At 37.6% G+C, this 26,306-nt stretch overlaps 2 protein-coding genes across 2 annotated transcripts in view; one reads left to right on the plus strand and one right to left on the minus strand.

The window, feature by feature from the left end:
* The first annotated feature begins 24 nt into the window (after positions 1 to 24).
* ABITRAM (actin binding transcription modulator) lies at positions 25 to 4,010 on the plus strand. Its single transcript, XM_005517458.3, has 6 exons — positions 25 to 127; positions 203 to 254; positions 2,562 to 2,691; positions 3,406 to 3,482; positions 3,554 to 3,623; positions 3,692 to 4,010. Exons 1-6 carry the CDS (start codon positions 64 to 66, stop codon positions 3,818 to 3,820), a joined length of 522 nt encoding a protein of 173 aa, XP_005517515.1. The 5' UTR covers positions 25 to 63; the 3' UTR covers positions 3,821 to 4,010.
* A 529-nt stretch (positions 4,011 to 4,539) lies between these two features.
* The window catches only part of CTNNAL1 (catenin alpha like 1), a 56,444-nt gene continuing 34,677 nt past the window's right edge, over positions 4,540 to 26,306 (minus strand). Inside the window, exons 7-19 of the mRNA XM_005517347.3 lie at positions 25,338 to 25,538; positions 23,391 to 23,477; positions 20,188 to 20,346; positions 18,624 to 18,716; positions 18,162 to 18,312; positions 12,146 to 12,183; positions 8,843 to 8,893; positions 8,592 to 8,746; positions 7,674 to 7,722; positions 6,797 to 6,853; positions 6,558 to 6,677; positions 5,317 to 5,400; positions 4,540 to 5,219 (exon numbers count right to left, since the gene is read on the minus strand). Coding sequence (XP_005517404.2) covers positions 5,058 to 5,219; positions 5,317 to 5,400; positions 6,558 to 6,677; positions 6,797 to 6,853; positions 7,674 to 7,722; positions 8,592 to 8,746; positions 8,843 to 8,893; positions 12,146 to 12,183; positions 18,162 to 18,312; positions 18,624 to 18,716; positions 20,188 to 20,346; positions 23,391 to 23,477; positions 25,338 to 25,538 — 1,407 coding nt within the window. The 3' untranslated portion in view covers positions 4,540 to 5,057. The remainder of the gene's footprint in view (positions 5,220 to 5,316; positions 5,401 to 6,557; positions 6,678 to 6,796; positions 6,854 to 7,673; positions 7,723 to 8,591; positions 8,747 to 8,842; positions 8,894 to 12,145; positions 12,184 to 18,161; positions 18,313 to 18,623; positions 18,717 to 20,187; positions 20,347 to 23,390; positions 23,478 to 25,337; positions 25,539 to 26,306) is intronic.

Here is a 26,306-nt window from a genome sequence, read left to right on the forward strand (position 1 = left end):
AGCCGCCCTCCCGCCGTCATCGCGCCGCGCCGGCGGGCCGGGCCAGGCCGGGCCGGGCCGGGCATGGCTGAGGGGGCGGCGGGGCCGGGCGGCGCCGAGCGGTACTTCACACGCTGGTACAAGCCAGGTACCGCCGGGGGCCGGGCCGGGCCGGGTCGGGGCGGCGGCGGGGCTCTGACTCCTCTTTGTGCCCTTCTTGCAGACGTGAAGGGGCGGCCGTGCGAGGACTTCTGCGTGCTGCAGCACTCCAACAGGCGAGTGGCCGGCGGGAGCCGGGGTCCGCCTCTGGCCGCCGGGCCCCGCGCTCGGGAGGCCTCGGGCTGCGTTCGGCGCTGCCGCAGCGCCGGGCGGTGGCTGCAGCAGCCGGAACATGGACAGGCTCGGCCTGGGACACAGCACCGGGCGAGCCTGCCTTGTCCGGGAAGGTGGGAGAGTGGCAAATCTGCCTTCTCATCCTTTAATTACTGCTCCAATGAGAAACAGTGAGGCTTGGCCTCCTCCTCCCCGAGGGCCCCCGCTCACCCCCCCCGTACTGCTCAGCAGTGTCCGTGGTGCTGCCCTCGCTCCCTTGCACCCTCTCCTGCTGACAGGGCCCCATATACTGTCCCTAGGGATATCTCTGGAAAGACCGGACGTGGCGCTCAGTGCCGTGCTCTAGGCGACACGGTGGTGTTGGGTCACAGGCTGGACTCGATCTCAGAGGTATTTTCTAACCTAATTGATTCTGTGATCATCAGCAGCACAAGAGCAACGTTCCAAAAGGCCCTTCCGTAATGACATTTTGAAGGTGTCTGCTTAACTTGATTTAGAACTCCTTCAGTTTGAACAAACATTCAGCTTTCTCTAGATAAAACTTAATTGCTTTTCCTTGTACATTTTTGCACTAACGGATGGTGAAGGCAAGATAAGAAAGTGTCTTGCTTGTGGTTGGATGTAGCTGGGTATCATCATTTGGAGTAGATCAACCTGTACCTGATGTGTCTCAAGGTATGGAGTCTCCTTCCCATACCTAATCTCCCCCTGCTGCAGATGTTAGGGCATCAGGAGCATTCTGTTTAGTTCCAGAGGGAAGAACAGAACCTAACAACTGCCCGCATGAAAACTGGCAGGGCCAGTGGCTCATGGGCTGAGGGAAGGTGAGGCGGCATTTGTGTTCCTGGTGAGTTGCCTGCTCTAGGATTTCAGAGTAAAAGGAAGGGCATGCTTGGCACAGGGCAGAACCATAACCTCACTGCAACCTTTGGAGTTGGAGCTTCCCTGTGGCTATTTCCTGCAGTTCTTCCTCAATTCTTTCAAAAGGGAAACCAGAGTACCTTCAAGTAAGAGGTGTAACAGTAACAGCAGGGAAGGACACCCTTCCATTTGTACTTAATACTAAAGGTTACTAATCTCGGGTGTCTTAATAAAAACAATAGTTTAAATACTATTAATTTGTTCAATTGTCTATGAAGACTGCTACTTTGAATTCTGAAATATCAGGACCCTTGGATTTCACAGCAGCTTAACCAGATGTTCTGCAAAGTATTTTACCATTATTGTTATGGTAAAATAACATTTTAATAACATATATATATATATATATATAAAAGTAACATATGGGGCTGTGGCTCAGTTTGCTGTTTTTAGGCAATGTAAAGTTGTCTCTTGATATTTTGTTTTGCCAGGTCTCAGCTCCATGAGGTGATAGCTCAAAGATAATTTGTCATCTTCCCCGTAGAAGGAGGTTGGGGTGAAAGGAGGTAGCTTTGCTGCTAGGACATGCTGGATGCATTCACCAGAGTCCAGCTCCCTCTTGTGGGAGATACGCAGCCAGAACTCCAGAGGAGGAGTGTGGGGAGATGGATACAGCATCCACAGGGAGAGATCTGGTTCTGTGCCCTGGTTTTCTCTGCACCCTTCTGTTGATTCTGGTGCTTGCCGTAGGTTTTACACTCTCAAACAGAATAGCTTTCACTCTTCATTTACTGTCAAATTCATGCTTGTGCATTAAGCATGGTTCTAGGCCAGGAAGGCCTAGTTTCTTCAGCTGGGCTTGTCTCAAACTGTCCAGTGTCATGGTAAGAAATAACCCTCCTTTAGAAAATAATGAAATGCAGGCAGCAAGTTAACTAAGGCCCAGGTCACTGATGGATTCATCAGCTGTAACTGTTCACTACAAAGGGCCTTTAGCTGTTGAGAAACACTGCTTTGTGTTACATTTTGTGACAAAAGTGCATCATGCTTTACTTGTTTGCCTTAATGTGAGTACCTGCTTCAGCTGCTGGCTGAAATGAACCAGTCATGCTCTCATGGGGTACAACAGTTAGAACAGCACTGGCTTATTTACAAGCAGCGGTTCTGTTTCAGTAAGAAGTGTAGGGCTTTTGACAGTCCAGTCTGGTATCTTAAAATGAAACATTTTCTGTGGGAGTGGTTTTAGGTCAGAATGCCATTTTCATTCAGTTTTGTACAGCAGCTGTCAAGTAAGATAGTCAGAGAAGGTTGTGGGACTTGTTTAGAGCACAAAGGTGTGGCTTCTTACAACTACAGTGGAATAATTATATTTTTTTTTTTTTTTGCAGAATTTGTGTCATCACCTTGGCAGAAGCCCACCCTCTTCTTCAAAGTGGGAAAACAATTAAAAACATTAATTACCAAATCAGTGCAAACTGTAGCAGACTCCAGAATAAGGTCTCCGGGAAGTCAAAAAGGGTATGGCTTTTTGATTTCCTTAGCTTTCATTTTAATCTCTCATACCGCCTGAGATCTTTCTGTCCTTTTTTGGATAGAAACCCAGCAGGTTACTTTAGTATTTGATTTAAAACCAGCCCCTCTGCACTTGAAGAATTCAGGCTTCCTCAAGAAGTGCCTTTCTGCCTGTCACAGCCAGGGTCTCGCAATGCTCCTACAGCAGTGGTGGTTTCCAGTGTTGCTCAAACGCACTCAACTCCTAGTAATTTTTTTGGTAGTGTACAGAGGGACATAGACATCCCTGAAATAATAAAAGTTTATTTCTAAAAAGATGTAAAGGATTTGGAGACTACTCTTTTTTTCAAGCAGATCGAGATAGTAGATGGGCCAGCTCAGTGTGGTGTTTTTTTGATGATGCGGTTTAACTTGCTTACACCAAAATCAATGGTGCTGTTCCTCTCCTCTCTCCTGACTTTGGTCTTATTAAAATACAAGTTTGCTAGTCTCAAGAAACTTAATTATGACAAAATCCGTAAGCTTGTAACAAGCTTCTGTTTGATTTGTACACATAACTAAATTGGCATCTTCCCTTCTATAGGGAAGCACAGCTCTGGAACTTGGAATGACCTGTAATTGTCACACATCCTTCCTTTTAGGCATTGCTGATGGTAATACTTTTATACAAGCCCTGCGTAATTAAAACTACAGACATGTTTATTTATTTTCCAAATGCAGGGAGCTCAGTTTTTAACAGAACTTGCCCCTCTGTGCAGGATTTCTTCATCAGATGGAGAGGAATACACCATTTACAGGTAAGGTTTTTCCCATTTTTTTCTTACCTTGACATACCACACACATCTACAGAATCTGAACACTTTTGCAGTTGCATACGAGGGCGGTTGATTGAAGTGAATGAGAACATCCTTAGTAATCCTGCTCTTCTGCAAGAAAAGGTAAGACACTTCCTTGTTCTTTATTTTTCAGCTTTTATTTCACTGCTAACTTCAGTCTCACTTTCTAGCCATCAACTGAGGGGTACATCGCAGTGGTTCTACCCAAATTTGAAGAAAGCAAGAGTATAACTCAGGGACTTCTGACGCAGAAGGAGTATGAGGAAGTTTTGTTGAAACGCCGCAGTTCTGCTTCATGAAATCAATTCTACACTTCCCGTCTGTGTTTGATACTAAATAAGTGACTTTTATTGTACACTGTGAGTTTTATAGTATTGGAAAGGCCCAGTGCCAGATTTTAAAAGTGGAACTAAACTCCTTGATTCATAAAAGAATAAACCAGTTCAAGTAGTTTGGATATTAAAATTTCTGTAAAAACTTGATATAAAATTTCTTATTCTCTGAATTCTAGCACTATAGGTTTTTAAATAAGTTCAGAATGACATGTTGGAGATAATTTATGTTCCACAATCAGCTTTGCTTCTGCTTAATTCAAGCATAGTACATACAGAAAAATCATAGCATTTAGCTATCATGTAATTTAGCTAAACTAATACAATATAGGTGTATGGAAAATAAAAATGCAACAAAAGCCTATGTACAAAGAGCAGATAAACTTGACAATACATATTTCACACCAAGTTGTACTTTCGTAGTATCCTGAAGTCAAATAATGCCCTTTGTACAGAATTTGTAATGATCAGTATCTATTTTCTTCAATTTTAGATGGCATAATGTCAAGTCTGCATAATACTTCAGTGGTTCTACAGGCAATTCAGATTCTGCTCACTAAGTTTTAATAAAAAAGAAAGCAACAACTGCCATCTACAAATAGGGTAAAAGAAAAAGTGTTTGAGTTAAGACTATTAATCACTTAAAAATACACTTTTTGTAGAGATGAATCATATCAAGATTAAAATGCAGCTATTGAAAGAGGGTTTTATTTTTCCCTAGGACTACTTCATTGCAGGTATAACTTGTAACTAAGGTATCATTTCAGTGCTTCAGGCCACAGCCTTTCAGACTATATTCCTGATTCTGCTTTATCAAATACATAGACTGAAATAGGCCAGAGATGAGTTTACAGACTTCAACAGTAGTGTTACATATAATGTATGCAGCACGGGGGTCTTTACATAAAATGTCTACTAGCAGCATCTTTGGGTTGACACATCCATTAAGACATTCATAAGCATTAATTACAAAATCGGTATCAATAGTGAGTATAGGAAAGGCATTCACATTATAAAAATACAGAACATTTAGATTAGCTGGTGTTTTAATGGCTAAGTAATGGGACATCTATTAGATGTGACAAAGGTCAACAGTTTTATATCAAATTAACCTGGCTTGACTTTCCACAAATGAAAGCAGTATTGAAACTTCAGCAAGTGTTACATTTTCAAATGGGAGTTCCTGCATTTCTCAGTGCTAAGATTACTTGCTGTCTAAAAACGTCATATTTGTTACATGATTTTCTAAAGACTTGATGCCAAATGTGTCCACTCTTCTTTCTGAAGTACGTGCATTTGTACCAGTTCGTATTCTGTCTTCTTTCCATGGTGGAGCAGGCTTAAGACAATCATTTCCTGCTTTATTCTGTGTATGTATGTAACAAATATTTCTTAAAAACAAACACAACCCCACCAAACAAACACCAAAACTTTTAAATAGTGCAGATTAAGCAAGTACTTACCTTTCTCAGTAATTTGCAGCAAAGTGGAAGAAGTTGACATAACAGAGTCATCACATTCCTTGTTTTCAGAATGCATGCATCAACCTAAACAAGATAATTAATACTAGAGAAATTAATACTCCATACTTGTGTTAGGCAGTTGGTTTTGGCATGAGATGGTGATCTGCTTTGAGCTAGATTAAGTAATACTTGTCCTTTTGAAATATCTCCTAATCAAATGGGTTTGCCTAAATTTTTAAAAATTTCTCTCTAGTACATGTAAAACAAGAGCATCCCTTCTGTTAAGCATGACTTGAGCTATGATGCAGACACATCCCAAGAGAATGAACTAGTAATAAATATATTAAACAGTAACAGAAGTCTCTTGGAAAGGCACTCTTACAGTCTTAAGTATGAATCAAAATTCTTCACGGTTTTCCTTTTGTTTTATGTCTTGCCAGCATGATTTAGAAAGTCATGCATCATCTAAGCCTTAGTTTGATGTTACACTCAAAGTTATCTTAAATCTTAACACTCAAACACAGGTCACAAGCATTAATTTGAGAACCTGTTATTGCTGTGTACTGATACATCACTGTATAAACAGACTGGAGTTCCCATTTAATTTAGAGAGTGTAAAAGAAACCATGCAGTAGCCCCAAGGTGCTCAGTTTGGTTCTGAGTGGCTTGCATGCTTTAGCAAGTTTGACACCCCGCTGTAGAACTGAAACGCCTTTTCCACAGCCAGTTGGAAACAAACATCCAGGTGCATGGAAATGGTCTTGCTCACATTCATCTCTGCTGGCTCAGGGATACTGATCCCCTCTGATCTTTGCATATCTGCTTCTTGTGTTAACAGTGATGGAACTTTCATGGCAGCTATGTAGCTATTTATAGCAAATATGAATATCAGAAAAAATCAGTGCAGTCCAGGGTAGACGCTACCTACTGAGAAGCAAATGTGTTTCAGTAGTGGAGTTGGGGGTTTGGAGTTTGTTACATGTTAAGCATCAGTAACAGTAATAACAGTAATTATTACAGTAGTGGAAATACATATTACCTTCATTAAAATTTTGATCCCTGAAGTCCATACTGAGGTGCACTTAATTACAGTTCCTGTTTATCTTAATGGAGTTCTATTGGATTACAGTACCACTACAGACTAGTTCCATATTTTGACTGGAGCATAAATTAGTAAATTACTTTATCTTGAAACAAGGTAGGTGTTACTTTGAGACATATATATATAATTTTTATCTTACCTTTGTAAATGTAGCACTTTTACCCTGAGCAGAAGCTTTAGCTGCTATCTGGAGCTGCTTGCACATATAGATGAGTTTTTCAGCCTCCAAGAGAAGCAAAGGCTTCTCATCATGATGTACCTGGTACATGGTCCAGGAAGACAAAATAACTCTGTGTTAAAGACTCCAACATTAAGTTAAGGGAAAAGACAGCACAAGCAACTTCTAAGCAGCATCACTGATGTCGTAAGATACATTACCTGTTCAGAAAGAGCATGAAGAGCTGAAGCAAGCTTTGTGCCCTCTGTAGCAAAAATCTGAAAGGAAGAAAAAGCATGTAACAAAATAAACCACAACAGAAGGTAAGGCTTTTCCCCTCCTCTTTTAATAGTGTGCTTTTAAGTAGAAAGGTAGCAGGAAATACTTGTGAATTACAGACATATACCATTATAACAAGTCAGCAGTTTGCAGTGACTTCTGAAATAACAAGCTACACTACAAACTGCCATCCTCACAGATAAGCAGAGTTTAAAGGTGACAAAAGGCTTTCCCTTTACATATAACAAACCCCCCAACTTCCAATTATTTTTTGCACTGTGGCAGCTCCCAAATGTTTTGGGGGTAGATGACACCTGCCCTTGTTTGTTTATTGTCCTTTCAAAGGTAACTAGTCTCCTGTTACACAGGCATGCCTCCTGGAAATAGCATCCCACATCCCTTCATTTGGACCCTTGTCTTCTGTTCACATTGTGCAAAGTTTTACATCTTCTCTCTTTCCCATGAAAATCCTGCTGCTCAGGCTAGGATTTATTATTTGTTAACACTACCAGGGACTGAGCTGAGTGACACAACAAATACTACAAATATGTTGAAGTCCACTGTATTTGCCATAATGCCAGTTTGCTATCCGTCCTCCTAACTGGAATCTATCAGTGTAATGATCCTGTCTGAAGCTACAACTGGAACACTGGGAAGCTCACTTTCAGAATATGTACCAGAGTTAGACTGCTCAAAATTTATGGCTGCCAGTCAATTCATGTACTGTACACTGTACTTATGTGTAAGGAATCAGACACTGAAGTTCCTGTTTGGCTTCACTCAGAGTGTCTATGTCTTATTTTGTTAAAAATACACTACCTCTGCCTGATGAAATAAATCTTGAGTAGTTTTCAGAAGTCCTTCTCCTCTGTGGGAAATAACAAAACCAGGAGATATGTCATTTATAGACTGCAGATTATTTTGGTTGCTACTTACAAAAATTACAGTCTCACCACTGAACATTTTACAGTTCACACCAGTGAACTGTAAATATCAGTCTTTTAGAAGATAGTAGACACAACAATAACTACCTACAGGAACTGCATTAATAATATTACACAAACACCTCAGTAGCTACAGCACTGTTGGGGAATTAACAATGGCTCAGTTCTCATAAGCTGAACAAAACTAGAAATCCATGTCTCTGGCATACTGAGTATTATTGGACTAGTAGGTAACAAAAAAAATCTCAACTCTGGTAAAAAAAAAACAAACCAAGAAAACCTAAATTCTTCAAGTAAGAAAGCTGATGTTGCAAAGGCAAGTTTCAGATAAACACTTTTCAGTACAGCAAGGATCAGTAATTCTCATCTACAGTTATAGCTCATCTACAAGTATATACTTGTGCTTTAATTCCCTTAATTTTCAAAGTATTTATGAAAATAGTTCTTAATTTTTTTTTCTGTACTCAAGAGACATTTAAATAGATGCCCTCCAACAAAACAGATGTTTAGTCCTTTAAAAATAAAAAGGGGGTTTAAAATTACAGGGTTTTTAAACAGCTTAGAAATTTAAAAAAAATTATAAAGCTTATAATTAATTTTATTTAATTATTATTATATTTTTAATTATAAAGCTTATAATTAGTTTTAAAATTTATAAAGCCTATGGACAGATTCAGGTTCCTTTCTAAATGGGTCCCAATTATTATGCTCTGAAAATGAAAATTTGTTCTTTCTTATAAACACTGTTAATGCTCTTTTTCCCACCAAAAATTGCCACATGCAGTGTAATTACCTGGTAAATAAATACATGGAGTAGGCCATACTTGACATGCCTTGCCCATGTTGCACAATCTCCTTCTCTTGATCCTCCCATTTCTCTGTCTCAGAATCCACATCAGATGTTAGCAGATGCAATTCTAATCCAAGTTTTGCAATTTTCGCCTGTTCCTGTAAATGGTGACCATATTTATGGCACTTAAAAGCACATTCTTAAGACAAGATAAAAATATGAAAGGTTTTTTTACTAAAATGATGGCATCTTACCTCAGTATCTAGTTTGACTGGCTTTAATGCTTTCAGATTTGCATTATGCTTCTGTTTCAAACAAAAAATAATATTTTTAAATAAAAGGAATTGGTAATCATTCTACTAGCAAATCTTAACGAGGTAGTTCTATATTCAGAGAAAGACTTTGTAGGAGAGTTCCAGAGGTTCAAACAAACCTCTCTGCAGAAACTGAGAATCTGTTCTTATCTGTCTGTCCTGAAATGGCAGGTGCAGATGCCCTGAAATTGTAAGGAAAAGACCTCTTCCACAGTTCTCAGGCTCCACTTCCTAATAAAGTAGTCTCTTCTCTTTACCCTCTAAATCCTCAATAATACTCAGGACTAAACAGTCTTAAGCAAGTCCTCCTGCACTGATTTTTCTAAAACTGATGGAAGTGACACAACAAGGATGCTTATTTGGCTAATAGCAGGCTGATTACTACAGGCTACTACTAGGCTACAACCCATACGAATGCTGGTGTGAGGAGGCAGGCCATTATTCTGTGTCACTCTGGGAGAAGCAGCTGTAAACAAACACTGACAGTCATATTTTTGTGGGTTTCCTTCTTTTATTTAAGTCATGAACTATCCAAAATATCAGTCTGTCTGCAAGCCAAATATTAGCTCATATTAAACAGTAATTAGCGGTACTGATGTGAGTGGACTACCTGGTAAGTCAGTGCTTGCCAACCGCATGACACACTTGGGCAGTAATTCATCATTTATTTCATAATTATTCGCTGTTCTTGGCTTTAATTTCATGTGCTGGTGCTGTCACTGTGCAAAGACAGCAAAACCACCAGATGTGGGAGGCACAGGCCACATTCAGAAACCACTGGACTGCAGAGGAATAGTTTAAAGTTGGTGTGATATCTTGGAGAGGTGTGAGACACAGGAGGTAGCTGGATAATCTCAGTGTGCAAATGAGAGCCTTGTCTGACATTCTGAAAAATTCTGAAAAAGAACCTGCTGCTATTCATTAGTGGGAGTACTTAGTCAAATTAGGCTCAGTAATGCCTGCAGGGGAAAAAATAAACAAGAAACAACATTGTTCATTGTGAACAGCATCAGAAATGAGATTCAGGTGCCATCTCCACTTCTCACTCCAAGAATCTGAGCAGAAGTATTCATACTGAAGTTCCTAGTGCAATTTGGTGCTCAGTTGGCTTTCTGCCATTTCTCTTTTCCCATCCAAAAATGTTTAAATATTCTGAATCTTATGAATGTCTACCCAGATTAGACACTGCAATTCTGCCTATGTATTAGAAATGCTGATCTCATATTGAAACATTTAGCACAAAGGACTGATACTCCTAATTGTGATTTGACTATAGTGCATATTAGAAATACAATTTCAGAAATGCTATTTTTTAGGCAGTGTCTTAAGAAAGGAAGACAAAACCAAACTAGATCTGTTTGTAAACACAAACTTTGGTCTAGAAGATATGGCAAATATTTAAGCTACAGAGTGAAGGGTATTCAAGAAAATCAGCACTGGTTACAACAAGTTAGTTTTTCCATTCACAAATAACTAAAGAAATCTTTGAATTTTTTGCTTAGAACTTAGAAGTTTTTGCAGTTTTCTGCACTCTAGTGTTCACTTGCATTATTTGAATAGTACTATTCTTAAAAGTCAGATCCAGTAGATATGTTATTGTGCTTTTAAAACATGATTTGACACTTTAAACTATAGAGAAAAAATATGCATTAAGTACACACATGAATCATCACTGTTGCTCTGATCTTCATCTACAGCATAGTCTAGGGTGCCACTCATTATCAGCAAACAGCACAGTGGCAATTAAACAGATGTAACAAAATATGTGATCTAATTAGATTGGCAGGAACAGTGTGGCCTCTGTGCAGGGACAGCGTGGGTGTCAGCCAGGCACAGCAGATCTGTGGTGGCAGTAGGGGGAGGAAAGGCTCTGCTGAGAGGAAAAGCACCAGGAAGAGAGGCAATTCCAAAGCTCAGAGCATCAGCTAGGCAAAGAAATTACTCTGTGAAGAAACTCTGGTGTCCTGTGGATGCAATCTATACTTCCTGTCTACTTCAAACTGCATTTGTAACTCTCCACAATGGTAAGTATCTTGCAAAACTCAAAAAAGAAGGCAGCAACCTTCCAAACAATAACAAAGCAGACCTGTTTAAATGCTGACCACAAAAAATTATTGAATTTTAAATATTAATTTTAATACTAAAAACATACGAATCCATAAGTGAGACTCTTGCCTTTAAACATTTAATCTCTAAATTATGAAGTACAGAAGCAACGTGTGTTAGTCAAACTGGCCAGGGACAGAAAACCCATCCAAAGTTTCAATATTTAGTTCCATAACTGTGAAATTCACACATGCTCATGCAGCCTAACATATTGTATTTAAATCTGCAGATTTGATTTATAAAACATTTTTATAAATACTGGATTTCTAAAGCTTTTCTCTTTTCATTAAGGGTCAGAAGTTGTGTTTGAAGCTGTAGAATTGCAGCACAGAAGACAAGGAGACAGAGGCCTATTTCAAACCCAAATTCCTCAACAATACAGGTTAAGGAAAGAAAGCAAGGAGAGAAAGAAACAAGCTAGAGCTTACTGTTCCTTTTGAGACCATTCTTTCCCTTTTTCCTACTCATGGAAAGATTCAGTTCATAGCAAGTGAATCAAATGACTGATTACATGATGCTAACAAGGTTTAGGAGGCTTCCTAACACAGAGATGCTCTCAAAAACAGTGCAATATCAATTAAAATCAGCTAAGGATATTAAATACCTCATACCTAAAAACTGGGTATTTGGTGTAACTTTTTTCTCTACATTAAACACACTTGAGATTAAAGAAGGAAACAAGAACCCATTATTTAAAGAGGCTCCAACAGGCTTGAACATGAACCCTTGTTCCAAATAGGTTAACTCAAGCTACAACATTAAGTCTTGGTAGCATGATTTATTTTTTTCGTTTAGTTTTCAGTATATTGCAGCATATTCCTACTGTTTTAATAGCAACAATGCATTTTTTATTATATAACATGACAGTAGAGTATGCGGTAAAAAATTAATGAACAGGAATTAAAGTTTACTTATAATCAAAGTGATTAAAGCACTACATAACTAGTTACATTCATCTTCAGTCTGTTTGTTATTAATTTCATAAACTGACAGACTTTGATATTTTACTATCAGCCATCCAGTTAGGATGCATGTTACCAAGATATTGTTATGTCCCCATCAAGTTGTCACAGGGAAAGAAGTCAAACAGAGAACAGCAGGTACAAAGTAAACACAACAAACTCAAAAGCAACTTACCCCTGGTCTGGGCAGTGACAGGTAGACACGCTTCTCTCCTATGAAGAACACACAGGTTTATACCAAAATCTGTATGCAGATTTTAATCAGTGGGATAAAATGCCTTACTTCATCCTTCCTTAAACTGCAGTACTATAAAAGCAAATTACTTACCTGTAATTCCTCCTCTCTGAATACTGCAGAAGATCCTCTGTCTCATGCTTTCAGAGACAGGCCAAGAACTCTGTACTGCTCAGATTTTAGCAACTGGCAATTAAGAAAGCTTCTCTGAACATTTCTCTCAGTAATACTTCTAGCCCCCTGCAAGTATTTCACAAGGAAGTAAAGCAATGCTCTACCATGACTCAGTAGCTACATGCACTTATTTTATCACAAAACACAGAGCACAAAATTGTAGCTCCATGTATGGCTTTTCTTGGCATGGATTGAATGGTCTAAAATTTGGAGTAGACAGTGACACTGGTATGAAATACCTACACAGGTTTTCCTGAGTAGTGCAAATAAAACTCCCATGTCGTACTGTACTATACCTGTCCCATGTGTGCTGCATTTTATAAAGAAAGAATTTCTACAGCATTTTATGCACTTACTGAATTGTTTCTTGTGTTACCAGGAGCCTGCAATTTTTCAAGTCTGAGCAAAACAAATTAAGGAAGAAAAAATCCTTTTTTGGATGTTATTTAAAAGTTGATAAGAAAACTTTATTTTCAAGAAGAAACAGTGCCTGGGCTAACAGCCTAAGATTAGAGTTTCAATTACCAGAAGACATAATAGTCTATGAAGATTTGCATTTATATTACAATAGATTCAGGAAAGGAAAGTCTGCTAAACCAAATAAAAATAAGTAAAAACTTTAAGAGCTAGTAAGGAATTGGTATTACCAAAAAACCCAGAAACAATCAAAAAAAACCCCACCCCGCCAACTAAAACCCAAGGGCTACTACAATGGATGTCACTACAGGTTTACATAGAGAGGATGCATCTCAACAAAGGACAAGCAACAAACCCCTCTACAATTGCTAAATCCTCTTCTTGTATCAGCTCCTAGAGAAATTCCATCTGAGTTCTCAGAAGACAGTTCTTTTGTGCATTCAGGATTTTTTGAAAGCACGCCCTTTATCTCCTGACACAACAGGAAGATCATAATCTCTGTGTCCAGGCAACTGACTCCTAAAATTTTAGAGTGCCATCAAGTATCCTTCAACCCTCTTGAAAAATATGAAAAATTCCTTTCTATGATCACCTTTTCCTTCTCCTACACATTCATCTTGTGAAAGATGAATGAGCTAACCGGGCACAAGCTGAGTAACCTTTTTTCTGAATGCTGTTATTTGGATATTAGTTGCTCAAACGTATCCAAGCAAGATTTCTCCCTAAAGACCGATACAAATTATGAGAAGTCATTTACAACATCCTATACATCAAAACATCAGCTAAAGGGCATGTAAGAAAGCATGTAAGACATATCAAGAACAAAAGTGAACTTGCAATTTTAAATTCTGCAGCACAAAAGATCTCCTTGGAGCTACACAAAAACTTGTTGTGCCTTGTTAAAAAGTTCAAACACAAAAAGCTTTGACATAACATATGGAATAAAAATGCTCACTGCAATGACACAGTACTTGCACACACAAGGCAGGCATTCAGAATTACAGACACCATATGGAAAGTGGTGGCAAACAGAAGTAAGAAAATAAAAATTGCCTTTGCTCTTCTAGTCATAATTTGACTTAGCAAGGTTTAGGTGCTCACCATATTCAAAAAGAAGAAAGATCTAACTTTATTTCTTGGAACATTTTAAGAAACCCTAAAGACCACAAAATACATAAAAAATACACTTCATCAGACCCACAGATACCAGACCTTTCAAAAGAGCAGATCAACTCAGTCAGAGATATTCCTACTTAATCAGAAAATACTTAATTCCATCAGTGTAATCACAGAACTTTTATTTTATTCCATTAACAGAATATACATATATAAATTTTTTATGTATTTAATTTCCTTAGTTTGTGTGTCGGATCTTTGCTATTATATCAAGGCTTTTTTTCACCATATGATGGTCTTTTTATTTGATTCTGCCTTTGTTTTTCCTAATGTGTTTTCTTAAACATGTTTTTCCTTTTTCTTTTTCCACTTAAAATTAATTTTCATTATTTCATTATCTTTGTCTTCTAATTTTCTGCTTTCTACTAGTTCCAATCCTGTTTTTCTCTCCATAATACCCCTATTTCAACTTTTAAATCACACTTTTGATGTCACTTCTTGTCTGAGAACATGGGAGCATGTCTGCTTCACTCTTCTTTCTAGAATTTGAACTAATTCTAAAATTCTGATCAGTGTCACCTATTTATCATCTACAGCCCTTCAAAAAACTCATGGTCATCAACTCTTCTGAAATCAAGTGGGCAAAACAGAAGAGGAGGGCAGAAAAGTAGGTTATCTTCAGAAACCATTCTCTCACTTCTCACCCAAGTTACAAGGGAGAAAATCAGAGGACTATTTATTTACATTCTTCTCCACCATGTTCAAACCAAAACATTAGAAAAAAGAGACTGGCTGACAGCCAGCAGCTTGGATTGTTGAAAAGTACTTTTGTCAGGTGGTTCATCTCAAAGTGCAAGAGCTTCAGAGTTAAGCATCAAATGGAAATAAACCAAACAATCCCTCTATGGGCATAATCAAGCTTCCAATGCCTGGCAGGAGCTGCCCTCTCACGGAGCCTGTCACGCTCCTCATCCCAGCCTGGACACACCAATCTTGTGAAGAACAGGCCTCCTCACTGCTGAATTAAAAAGTGGTTTAGGACTGAGCAAATATACCTTCCTGTACAGTCCTACACAGCACAGGAATATTTCCAAAATACAAATGAGGGTTACTGGGCTGTGGCGTGCTCACCAATCTTTATCATCCTGCTGTGCCTGTGAATTCTGCTCCTTGAGAGAAGCCCTTTTCAATTTGGGCATGTTCTGGTATAATTTCATTAAAACTGAGTAAAATATTGCTTCACTTTCAAGCTAAATCCAACTCCTCCCATGTGCATTTGGAACCTCAGCATGAGAATTACCTCATTTTATGTTATTAAAAAAACATTTGATAAGGACCTATGCAATTGCTCATAAAAATAAAGAAATGAGTATAAACCATGTGAATCTACTGTAATCAGAAAAATGGTTTTTTTATTTGATGTGTCCAGCACATTTAGTTACCATTCAATTTTTGCATCTTAAGCTGTATTCTGTACTCTCTAACAAAGCCAAACATTTTAATTGATAGTACAAAAATACAAGTTCTTAAACTAAGGAGAAAAAAAATATACCTCTTACTGTAATTCTATCTCCTGTTACATACAGTCACAATTTTACTAGGAATAAAGCACTTGATACATTTTAGTCTGTAAAATAAAGACACTTTTTACCAACTTCAACATTAAGACAAGTATAATGAATCACAAGAAGAATAAAGTCTTATCAAATATTGTGAAACTCCATTGTGTTTGGAGGCAGAAGTTTTGTGAATGCCACTCCTATAACCTCTGAGCAACTAAACATTTCATTTATTTACTGGATCACCAGTTGTGTTTTGTCAGAGAAGAAAAGTGTTGGAAATGGCAAAGTAACTTGAGGGTATTTTCTGGTAGAAAAAAGGTGGGGGTATTTGGGTGAGATTGTTCCCTTCCCTTTTTTTTTCTAATGACAAGAGTCACTCTTAAGTCCAACAAGAGAAGAAAACAAGCAAACAAAAAGAGATTGGCCCACAATACAGAGGAAAACTGTAGAAAACAGGTGGATATAAGAGACCAAATTACTTCTAAGGACATAATTGGTGGCTACTATGAAACAATCCAGATTCAGAGGGAAGTCTCTTACTAGGCTGGGCCATATGACAACAAAAATGGAGATTTCTTAACAGGGTTTTGGCAATACAAGTTCTAATGCACCCAAGGCCACAGAGAACACAAGCTATGCTTAGTATCTTACCAGTGTTGGTATCAGAACACTTCATGCTGAAAGAAAGACTGAGGAAATGAGAGACACTAACAAGAACACAGTTGTGTGGTTAAGCCAAACAAGAGAAGTCTTCACTGTATCACTCATGATGGCCTCCAACCTGCTCAGCAACACCTACCCATTTTCCTTTCCCTCCTTCAAGCAAGGACATTGGGTTGCCATTGTGAAACAATGCTTTAAAGAAAGCGGAAAATACCACTTATGAAAAATGTGTTATCTGCCATCAGCAGCCCCAAGAGAAAGTTATTAACCACAGAGGAAGCTGTGCATCTGACATCAAGAACAATTTGTTTGGAGAGCCAAGGATATGCTTTGCTGTGGCTGCATGATTCTCATCCTATTATTTTTAAATACAGTAATATCTATCTATCTATGTATGCACACACGCACAGATATAAATATATAAAAAGGTTATCATTCAACTTTGCCAGACCATTGTATGAATATGAAAAAAAAATCAGATACTGCATGATCAGCCCTAAAGATTCCGAATTTATTCTAACGCATTAACAATAGCATTATACCACAATTTATGTTTAATTTTATAAAATATTCTCTTTAAGGAAACTGAGTGAGACCCTGGCTCCCAAAACAAACAAACAAAAAATCTGCTGAAAGTTAAAAGGCCCATGAACAGGCTCTCTGATTGCTGAGCATATTTATGTAGTATTCCAGACCAAGGTGGAAAAACAGCTGGGATAACAATCATATTTTTCTCAAAAGTCTCAAACTGCCAATAACCTGCAGTACACACAATTATTGTAAACCCACTCAGAATTTCAACATGCATTGTCTCTTTACAAGTCTTGAGGCTCAGGCACACACTCATTCACCAACCACCAGCGGCAATTTAAGATACTACACCCTGTGACTGATTGCAGCTGTGCTCAAAATGCTGGCAGTAAAGAACTACTTACACAAAAAATTAAGAACAGAAAGTTAAACTACAAAATAAAGTCTGAAAAAGAAAAGAGGTCTCAATAGCAAGACGAAGTATTGTGTCATTGATAAAGTGTCATCTAACCTGAATAAGGATTTACTTTTTCTGTATCTTGGATACAAAAAATTAAGTGCCCATATTTAACTAAATCTAAGCTTTTGAACCTGAGCAATTTTCTTAAAAATAACAAGACATTCAGTATTATTATATGTTACATTCTATCTGTATGCAATTATACCTTAAAGACTGAAACAAACACGTAGCTCTAAGTATGACAGGCTACACTAAAGAGATAATCTGGGAAAAAAAAATTATGTGGTATAAAAATTAAAACCAAAATGCCTTCAAATTACCCTATGCTAAAAGTAGACACAGAATTTTTTTTTCCTTAAGGTTCCAAGCTTTTCTTCTACATGTTGTACAAATACCAATAAACTTACCAACCACAGAAAATATCCCAAGATTGTGCAGAGTCGTCAGAAATTCCATCCAGGAGAAAGGACAGCAGTTTAAAAATCAAATAACTACATTCACTACATTATGAAGTGAATACAAGGCAAGCTGACAGTATAGAATATATATGTATATGTGTATTTTCCACGGATACAAGACATTAATTAAACATGTCACAATTCAAGTTATATCTTGACTGTCATGAATTAATGAAAGCTCCTAGATAAAACAAATGGTGGGTGAAAGCCCTACAGCCCTTGTACTTGGACCTCCTGGCAAAGAGCTGTGTCTAACACTTTTGTGCCCTTTGAATAGTTCTATTTCTTCTGCTGCTAGAAGTAGTCCTAGTGCAGAAAATTAAACATAGCTAATCTTATGTAAATCAGGCCTTTAAATATTTGGCTGCTTTTATTTGAAAAAAACCCCAAAAAACCCAGCAAGCAGCCTGATTTGACATTTATACAAACACAATATACTTGTGTATTACTACCTAGATCCCATGGGAAGTGGATGTTTACTGCACTCCACTCTTGAGAAAACAGAATTTCTTAAATCACACTTAAAATTCTTAGATTTGAAGGTACATTTTTCTATTTCTACACAGCATTCTTACCTCTTCTTCCTTCAAACACATCGTTGATTTCTCTTAACAACAAAGACATGTCACTCAGTTGAGACTCCCAGGCCTCACAGAACACCTCAAGATTTTCTTTTGCAATCTTGCTAGATGGATGTAATGCCAGGGTTTCTGCAGCAGAAATTATCTGGACAAAGAACAAAGCATTTGCTATTGCAAGTCCTAGTACACAGTGTTCCACATGAATTCACAAATGCCTCCACAGGCAAAACATAAAATTAAACTGCTATTATTACGTCTCTGTATGTATTCATCTGACATTTGCAGGCTTGATCTTTGTTGTGCGCTCTTTAAGCGACCACCCAGCATCAGAGCAAAATTCCTTCTTAGAAATGAATGCATTCAACATAGGTAAACATTAGGTCTCCTAAAAATTCACACAAGTAATTTTTATTGATTTATGTGTAGTAGAAGAGGCCAGTTAAAAGCTGAACATACCTGTGGGCCAGTGACCTGAAAAGTATCTTCTGCATGTATGCAAGTAATCTCAAGGGGCTCAGTTCCAGAAACATGCCTCAATAAGCGACACATCTGAATTCGAAAAAACATGAAAAGAATTGTAAAAAATGTGCATTGATTAGTAGTGAGTAGGTGCATATATGAAAATACACACAAGCAAACACTAAGTTGATTGTCCTTTCAAAAATTTACTGGGGACTTCTCAGGGAGAATTAACAATAAAAAAATGGGGTTAAATCCTAACTTGAAAGGTGTGGAAAACCACTGAGAGAAAGAAAAGTCTTAATAACTAAATTAAAGTGAAACAAAAACAATTTCATATATTTATGACTGAATAAAACTGAAAGTAAACACAAAGATCCTGGGAAAACCGCAGCATAAATAACTTTAGCAGAACAGGCTTATTCAGCAATTAGCAACCATGTGGAAAATTTAGGCTTTCATCATTCAGGGGTCTGAATTACCATTGAGAAAATCAGTTTCAAATTAGTTTAAATAAGTAATATTGTTTCCTTCTATTTTTGTTTGTTTTGTTTTTTTGTTTGTTTGTTTTGTTTCTTTTTGTTTTTGAATTTTTTTCAGGAAGATTAGGAGTAAACTTTGCGTCAAGGAGGAGCATGGAAGTTTTCAGATCAAAAGGAACTTGTAAGACAGAGACAGCACATATGAAACTTATTACACTATCTATCATCAGACATGCTATAAGGTCACACATGCAAGCACCATTTAACCTCATGGTTAGGCTTGGAAAAAATTAGTGTCTCACTGGAACACTGAATAGCCACAGATCAAAGGGACATTAGAGCTGAAATTAAGAGCTCAAAGCACTGTTCTGCCAATCCTGGAAGTTCAAGGGTGCTGCTTGTGCATATTCATAGTTCTGGGAGGAATCTTCAAGCCCTGTATATCATAATTTTTTAGAAATGAGTATTGGATACCATTCAAGTACATCTGCTGGCATCTCTGTATTTTAGATCAAAGTGATCTATATTTGTATGTCTCCTGCTGGCATAGGTTCCCCTGCTCGTCTGTGAGGGAGACAGCAACAAGGTCCATGTGGCTGACATCCCCTGCACACACTGCTTTCCACAAAAGAGGAAGATTTTCAGTGGCCCTCTTGACTCATCTTCAAAAAGTCAAACTCACTGCATTAAGAAACTTAACTGTCTCTCCAGCATTCTTGTATACCTGGATTCTGCTATTGCTGGATGCCTGCTGCTTGAAAGAAAGGGGTTATCATTTCCTCTTGGATCTAGAAACTTACTTTTTAATTAATATTTTAGGCCAAATGTCTACATACAGATTGAGTCTAGACTCATGAGGAGAATTGGGCACAAATGTAAATCCCTTCTACAACACTTGCATGCCAGTGACATCTTTGGCTCGGACCCTGACAAGAACAATATAAAATTCAACAGCATACTAGGAAAATAAAATAAAATGACAAAAACACAGACCAAAGCCTTCCTAAAGAACAGATTGATGTAAATCCAGCCACTCATTTTCTAAGTGTCCTATACAATGAAAGGAGCTGTGAACTCACCTCAACAAGCTGTTCTTTCTGCTCTGATAGCTTACAAGTATATTCTGCTACAGCTTCAAGATTTCCTTCTACTCCTGTGATTTTTAATGCTTTGAGAACCATATGATCTGTATGGTATTTTAGAAGATCTGCTGCCAGAGATGTTGCTGCACTGTGGACCTTGAGCAGCATTAAAAGAAGAAGAAATAAGCCATGGAATGAAAAAAAAAATCTATCCAGTACCAAGTCAAACAAGCTTAAGAGACAGATTAATTTTTCAAGCAAAAAAATTACTGCCATGAAAGCTCATCTACAGCTTTCTTATTATCTGTAGTTTTTATTTCTTCAATTACTATTCAAAGAATAAAGATAAAATCCACCACAATAAAAAAAAAATTAAAAAAATAAATAAAAAAACTCCCCCCATAAACAAGAAAAATCAACTCCACAACCAAATATGGAGAGAAACAAAAGAGTAACTGGGTAAAATAAGGCCACAAAGTTATCACACCATTGCTTTCTGATTATGTTACAGCTGGGGAAAATCCAGGTGCATGAATCTGTGGGTCATCAAGTTCAGCATAAGCAAAGCACAATGGCCACACCAGTTCTCGTAAAGAACACTCATTAAACTGTGTGAATCAGACTGAAGCCACACAAATCTGAATTTATAACAGATTAAAAATTGGACTTATCAGTGTCGCAAAGAAAAGCTTGAACATATTCAGATCATGACACAGCCTTAGGAAAGCATAAAGCACGTTTTCTACAAGGAGATGGGTCTTGGAGAAGTCTCAAACAATCTCCCTACACTCCCAACAAGCAGGGAGAAGCTTTTAATTTAAACACATCCCTAAATCCAGATACACACTCAGAAACCATGCTGTGAAGGACTGTGGTTGACAACAGCTATAAGTGACAGCTGCTGCTAGTTCTAGAAACTAGTCACTAAGTTACCTGTGCCCTGCAATCAGCCCCATCTTAAGAACATTGGTAACACCAATTAAAAAAAACAGCAACCTCCTTAGAAACAGCGGAGTACGCTCATAGGAATATTTTAAGTCTTGTAATACTGCACTCACTTTGCTAGACTACACTGAGTACAGAACGAACTTGGTGTTCAAAAGGAAGTATTTTTCCAGCTCTTATGAATGCAATGAGCTTGGAACTCTCTCCGTAGAGAAGAGTGTTTACTGGAATGGTATGTTGGGGTTTTTAATTCACTGAACTCCATTTTTACCCTTTCCTCTAGCAGTCCTTCCTGTGCATCCAGAATTAAATTCTTCTGGATTTGTTTTTTAATTTCACAAAAGACAAGCCAACTGAATTATTGCCTCAAAACCTGCTGCAATTTTTTTTAGAGGGGGAAAAACAGCTATGACAACCTGTTACAAACTATTTATATAACATTGCTCACATGGCATTAAAAATTAGCACAAATCACTAATCCCAGAAATGAAGTCAGCTCTGAAGAAAGGCTATCTGAAAGGCTTGTAACATTGAAGTAGGAACTGGAAATTCTCATTTACATGTAGACTACACAGAGATCCCCTTTTCAATAGAGATGATTTTCATCCTGATCCAAAATATACATATACTTCTATTTAATGCTGTCTCTGATCATTAGCAGTAAAATAAACTCAAGAAAGGAATATAACTTCTCTTTCTTCCATAAAAAGACAGAGATTGGTGAGACCTACTTTAACGAGGCTGTCTTTTGTTCTCAGCCACTCAGGCTATCAGAAATGTTTTAATTAGAGTCACAATATTTGAATTTAACCAGTAGAAATCCCAGTTGCTGACTGAAACACTGAATCACCCCAAGTCAGACTGACAGGACAGCTTTCAGCCATGTAGAAAAGCACGGCCATTCTGGGATCATCTCAATCACTACACAGAGAATAAAAAAAACTACGTAATTCTCTGAACTTACTTCTGAATCCCTTCTTTCACACTACATATTCCTGCCACCTGTGGCTTTATGATCAATGCAATTAAATAGTCACATCCTAATTTAACTGGGAACTCTTCCACCTCATTGAGCAGCTGGGAACAATGTTACTCAAAAAGGATAATCTCGCAATTCACATTCCGAAGTGAATGCCACTTTGGAAAACCTCTGCTACTCATTTCCTCCATAATGGTGACCAAATTACAAACTAGCCCACAATCATAGTGCAAAAATTTTGTATCCTTCACTTTCTGGACCCCAACACTCTGTCGGACAGCAGAAGTGCAATTGAACTGAAACAGATTGAAAGCACAGTTCAAATCTTCAGCATAGCTGCAGGAACTATAGTCCAGAAGACAAAACTTCTCATTTTGCCTGTGGTAAAAAAGGGGAGCGTGATTTTTTCAGCAGCTGAGGTTTTCCAGTTACAGCAGCTGACAGCTCAGCCTAAGTAAGTTCACCACACTTCTCTAACATCTTTGCACTGCTCTGTGTTGAAACTCTCACTGTTCTTAATCTTCACTTCTCCATCTGTTTAAAAGAACAGCAATTTGAAGCAGTTGAAAAAATAGCTGAACAATATGCAAATATTTAGGAAGCTGCCAGAAACCAGATTCTGTATTTCCTTCAGTTCTGTAGAACAGACAAGGCAGCAATGTTATCCTTAGTAGGAAGGGTGAAGACCCTGAGCAGCAAGTGCAGTCCATCTCATGTACCAAATGAGGCAGCTATTCCATGAGTGTATGCAAGCTGACCTCAGCACACTTGCATTTAGGAAAAGAATAATGATTTACCACAGACACATACACAGCTGCCAACTGCTGAGAAAAAAAAAGTCCTGAGTATAAGGCCCTGTCATAGCTAAGGAAATCAATGGGACAGGTTAAATACAAATAAACTGTAAATGTAATATATTAATTTAGGCACATACTAGAAGAAAATGTATTTACAAACAGTGATGTATGCACCCCCAAGGGAAGTTTGCCTTTACATTTAAAATAATGATTACACACACAGTGCTTATTTCCAAATACTTCTTTTTTTTGTGAGTTAGCAATGAGCCTATTCATCCAACAGATTTCTAATCAGTAAGGACAAAGATGATGTAGCTAGCTCCATAATGTTATTCTGATTTGGTTACTCTTGTCTATAAACAGACAACAGTCCTCTGGGGTACAGGATTCTATTTTACATCCTCACATATAAAAAGTAAGAAAGTCAAACTTTTATCTTGCTTGTAAGTCAAACCTTATCTTGCTTAAGCTGCACTTACCTCCCTTTTAAGTTCATTCATGCACTGGCATGTTTTTAAAATGGCTACTTCCAAGTCTTCCATGAGATCTTTTGTCTTTTGGTTTTGCTACAAACCAAAGAAAGAAAAAAACCAAGACATTACACAAAAAACCCAGCAAACCCCACCTTCACATCACATGTCATTAGCTCAAGAAGCTTTAGAAGACAGCCTTTTCTTTCTAGATGAAATGCTTTCACTTGTGTAGCCTGTGTATATTCTACTCAAAAAAATATTTTATAGAAACATTTATCACCAAATTAAATCTAATCCCAACAATGATGCAATCTGATTGACTGCTTGTGTTCAACATGCATTTATTTTCTAAATCCAACTGAGTTTTCAGGAAAAGGGTTTCCTTGACATCTGCCAGAAATCTTCTACCTGACCACCCTAAAGTAAAACAACCATTTAAGGCATTTTTTTTTATATAAACACACTTTTAAAATAAAGTGGTACCTAAAATGCTATACGCCAAATGTTCTATATTGAATTATAAAATGATTCTTCAGAACATTCACCTTGCAATGAAGCTGTTGAGCTGAAAACAAAAAAATCCACTTCAGTGAGCTGTTACTATTTTATCTGCTACTGTGTCTTTAGTCACAGCTAGGCTGGGTTATTTATTAATGAAAATACTTAATGCATAAGCACACATGTACACGCCCAAGAATTTTCACAGATCGTATATATGCATAATCTTGTACTAAGCTCTCATTTCTCTCTCTTGAAATGTAGCCTGTAAATTATTTAGAGGTGATTACTTTCCAGAAGTAATAGAGCTTAGAAATAACCAAGAGTCCTGGTTTTGGCTGGGATAGAATTCATTTTCTTTATAAACGTTGCATGCTGCTGCTTCAGATTTGTGATAAAAGCAGTGCTGACAACATGGTGTTACTGCTGAACAGTGCTTGCACAGCTGCCTACCAGAGTAAACCACCAACACCATGGTTGTTGTAAACACAGGTTTAGCTTCTACAGTTGAAGGGAGTCTATGCAATTAATTTTCTGTATCTGTGTTGTTTGTCATAACAACATTTTGTATTATCAGTAAGATTTATATGCTCTTCAAACTACACTACTGCATTAAAAACACCTGACTGCAGTACCTGATTCAAAGAGGAAAAAAGGAACAAAAATGCTTTCTAGTAAGAAATACACCCAGTTAAGTAAATATCCTGTACCAGGACACATCTGCCATATTTCAGTGTTAATAAGACTTTGTGCTACACATATTCCCAGGAGCAAGACTGAAAACAAGTCAGCAACAATATCAGAAGCTGCATTTTCCATTTCTGCTTTTGCCTCCCCTTTTGCATGTATCTTCTATCATTTTCAAGGAACAAGTAAGACAAATGATAGAGGCTTAACATGCTTCTTCTCTAAAAGCTACCATCATTTAAATAATGTAAAATAGGACAAACAAAAATAGCCTGTCTTATTGTTTCTCTTCTCTCTCCATTATATTAAAAAAAAACCAGTCAATATTTTTACAATGTTTTCCTTTCCAATAGTTTAACTGTTTCCAATATTCTGTTGAAAACAAGAAAGAAAACTGTGGTCATTGCTATGGGATCAAGACAATGGAAATCTCTGAACTACTCCACCAAAAGACTTCACTGTTTAAGACTATGCAATGATACTTCTGTTCACTGCCTTGTCTCCACTCACATCTTCATTAAAATTAGTCCACTACCATCAGTAGCCTAATTTAGCCATGAAAGAATCAATGAAGCAATACCACTGGCATAGGAGGAGGACAGAACATATGGAAGCTTCAGAAGCACAGAACAAACTGTGGCTTCCTTGATCAGCTCCCACTGTGAGTAATACACTCAGCTCTCTGTTCCTAGACCAGAAGAAAGACTGCATTCAAAATTTCTTTTCAAAGTAGAGGTGAAAAGATTTACTTTGCTAAAAAGCTCTTACAGCTTGCATCCACACTGAAACCAGCTGCTCTAGTTCCATTTTAGCCTGTTTAGACAGCTCCAAAATGTGCTCTCTGTGCTCATGACTGGTATAGGCAGAGTCTGTGAAGTCTTCTGTATGTTCCAGGATAACTTCCAGCATTGTTGAAAGGTTCTCTTTTGAGAGAAAATAAAGATTCTCACGTAGACCTTCCACCTTATTCTGAAAAAGAAGCACATAATTTCCTTGAGAATTTACGTGATTTAGTTGTGACACAAATGCAGAAAGCAGATCCATCATTTTACATTTTATTTTTCTCCTTAGTGCTTTTTAAAATTATTCCCTTATTTTCAAAGTAATCCAATAATTTGCTTGTGTCCAGACCTGCAGTTTGGGGTTTGGGATGTTTTTTAGAAGTGATAATACAATGAGGAGTTTACTAGCTCCTCATCAGGAGTAACACCAAATAGACCACTGTTCTACTGCTGTCAATAAAAAGTTTCTAAGTTCAGTAAACTTCAGAAATTAAATATGTGTTCCGACTTTGTTTGATCCTTCCACATCCATGTAATCCATTTTGAGTAGTTTTCTAAAAATGTGTATGTAGCAAATTGAATACTCAGGGGCACTCTCAAAAAATTTCAGTTGAAATTTAAAGAGGGGAAATAGATAAATAAATTGAATCAAAATGATTCAGGCTCAAAAGCAGTAAGCCATAGTTGCCCATTAACTGTTCTTAATGGAATATGAAATTTAGAAAAGCCTTTATGAGGAAAAAAGTCCACTGAGCTACAGGATACAATTTCAATTCAGAAGATTTCTTCTGAATGACATTTCTTTTGAATTTACTCTTTTAAATGTTTGTATGAATATTTTTGTGTGCAGATTTAAAAACACTATCACTTACAAAGCAAGAATTCTCAAAAAATTATTTCAATGAAGGTCTGATCAGAACCTGATACTTCAGTTTATTCAATGTCAGTGAATCAC

This window comes from Pseudopodoces humilis, chromosome 1 (genome assembly GCF_049639895.1).
Source record: "Pseudopodoces humilis isolate 2021_Gansu_Grassland_sample_001 chromosome 1, ASM4963989v1, whole genome shotgun sequence".
NCBI lineage: Eukaryota > Metazoa > Chordata > Aves > Passeriformes > Paridae > Pseudopodoces > Pseudopodoces humilis.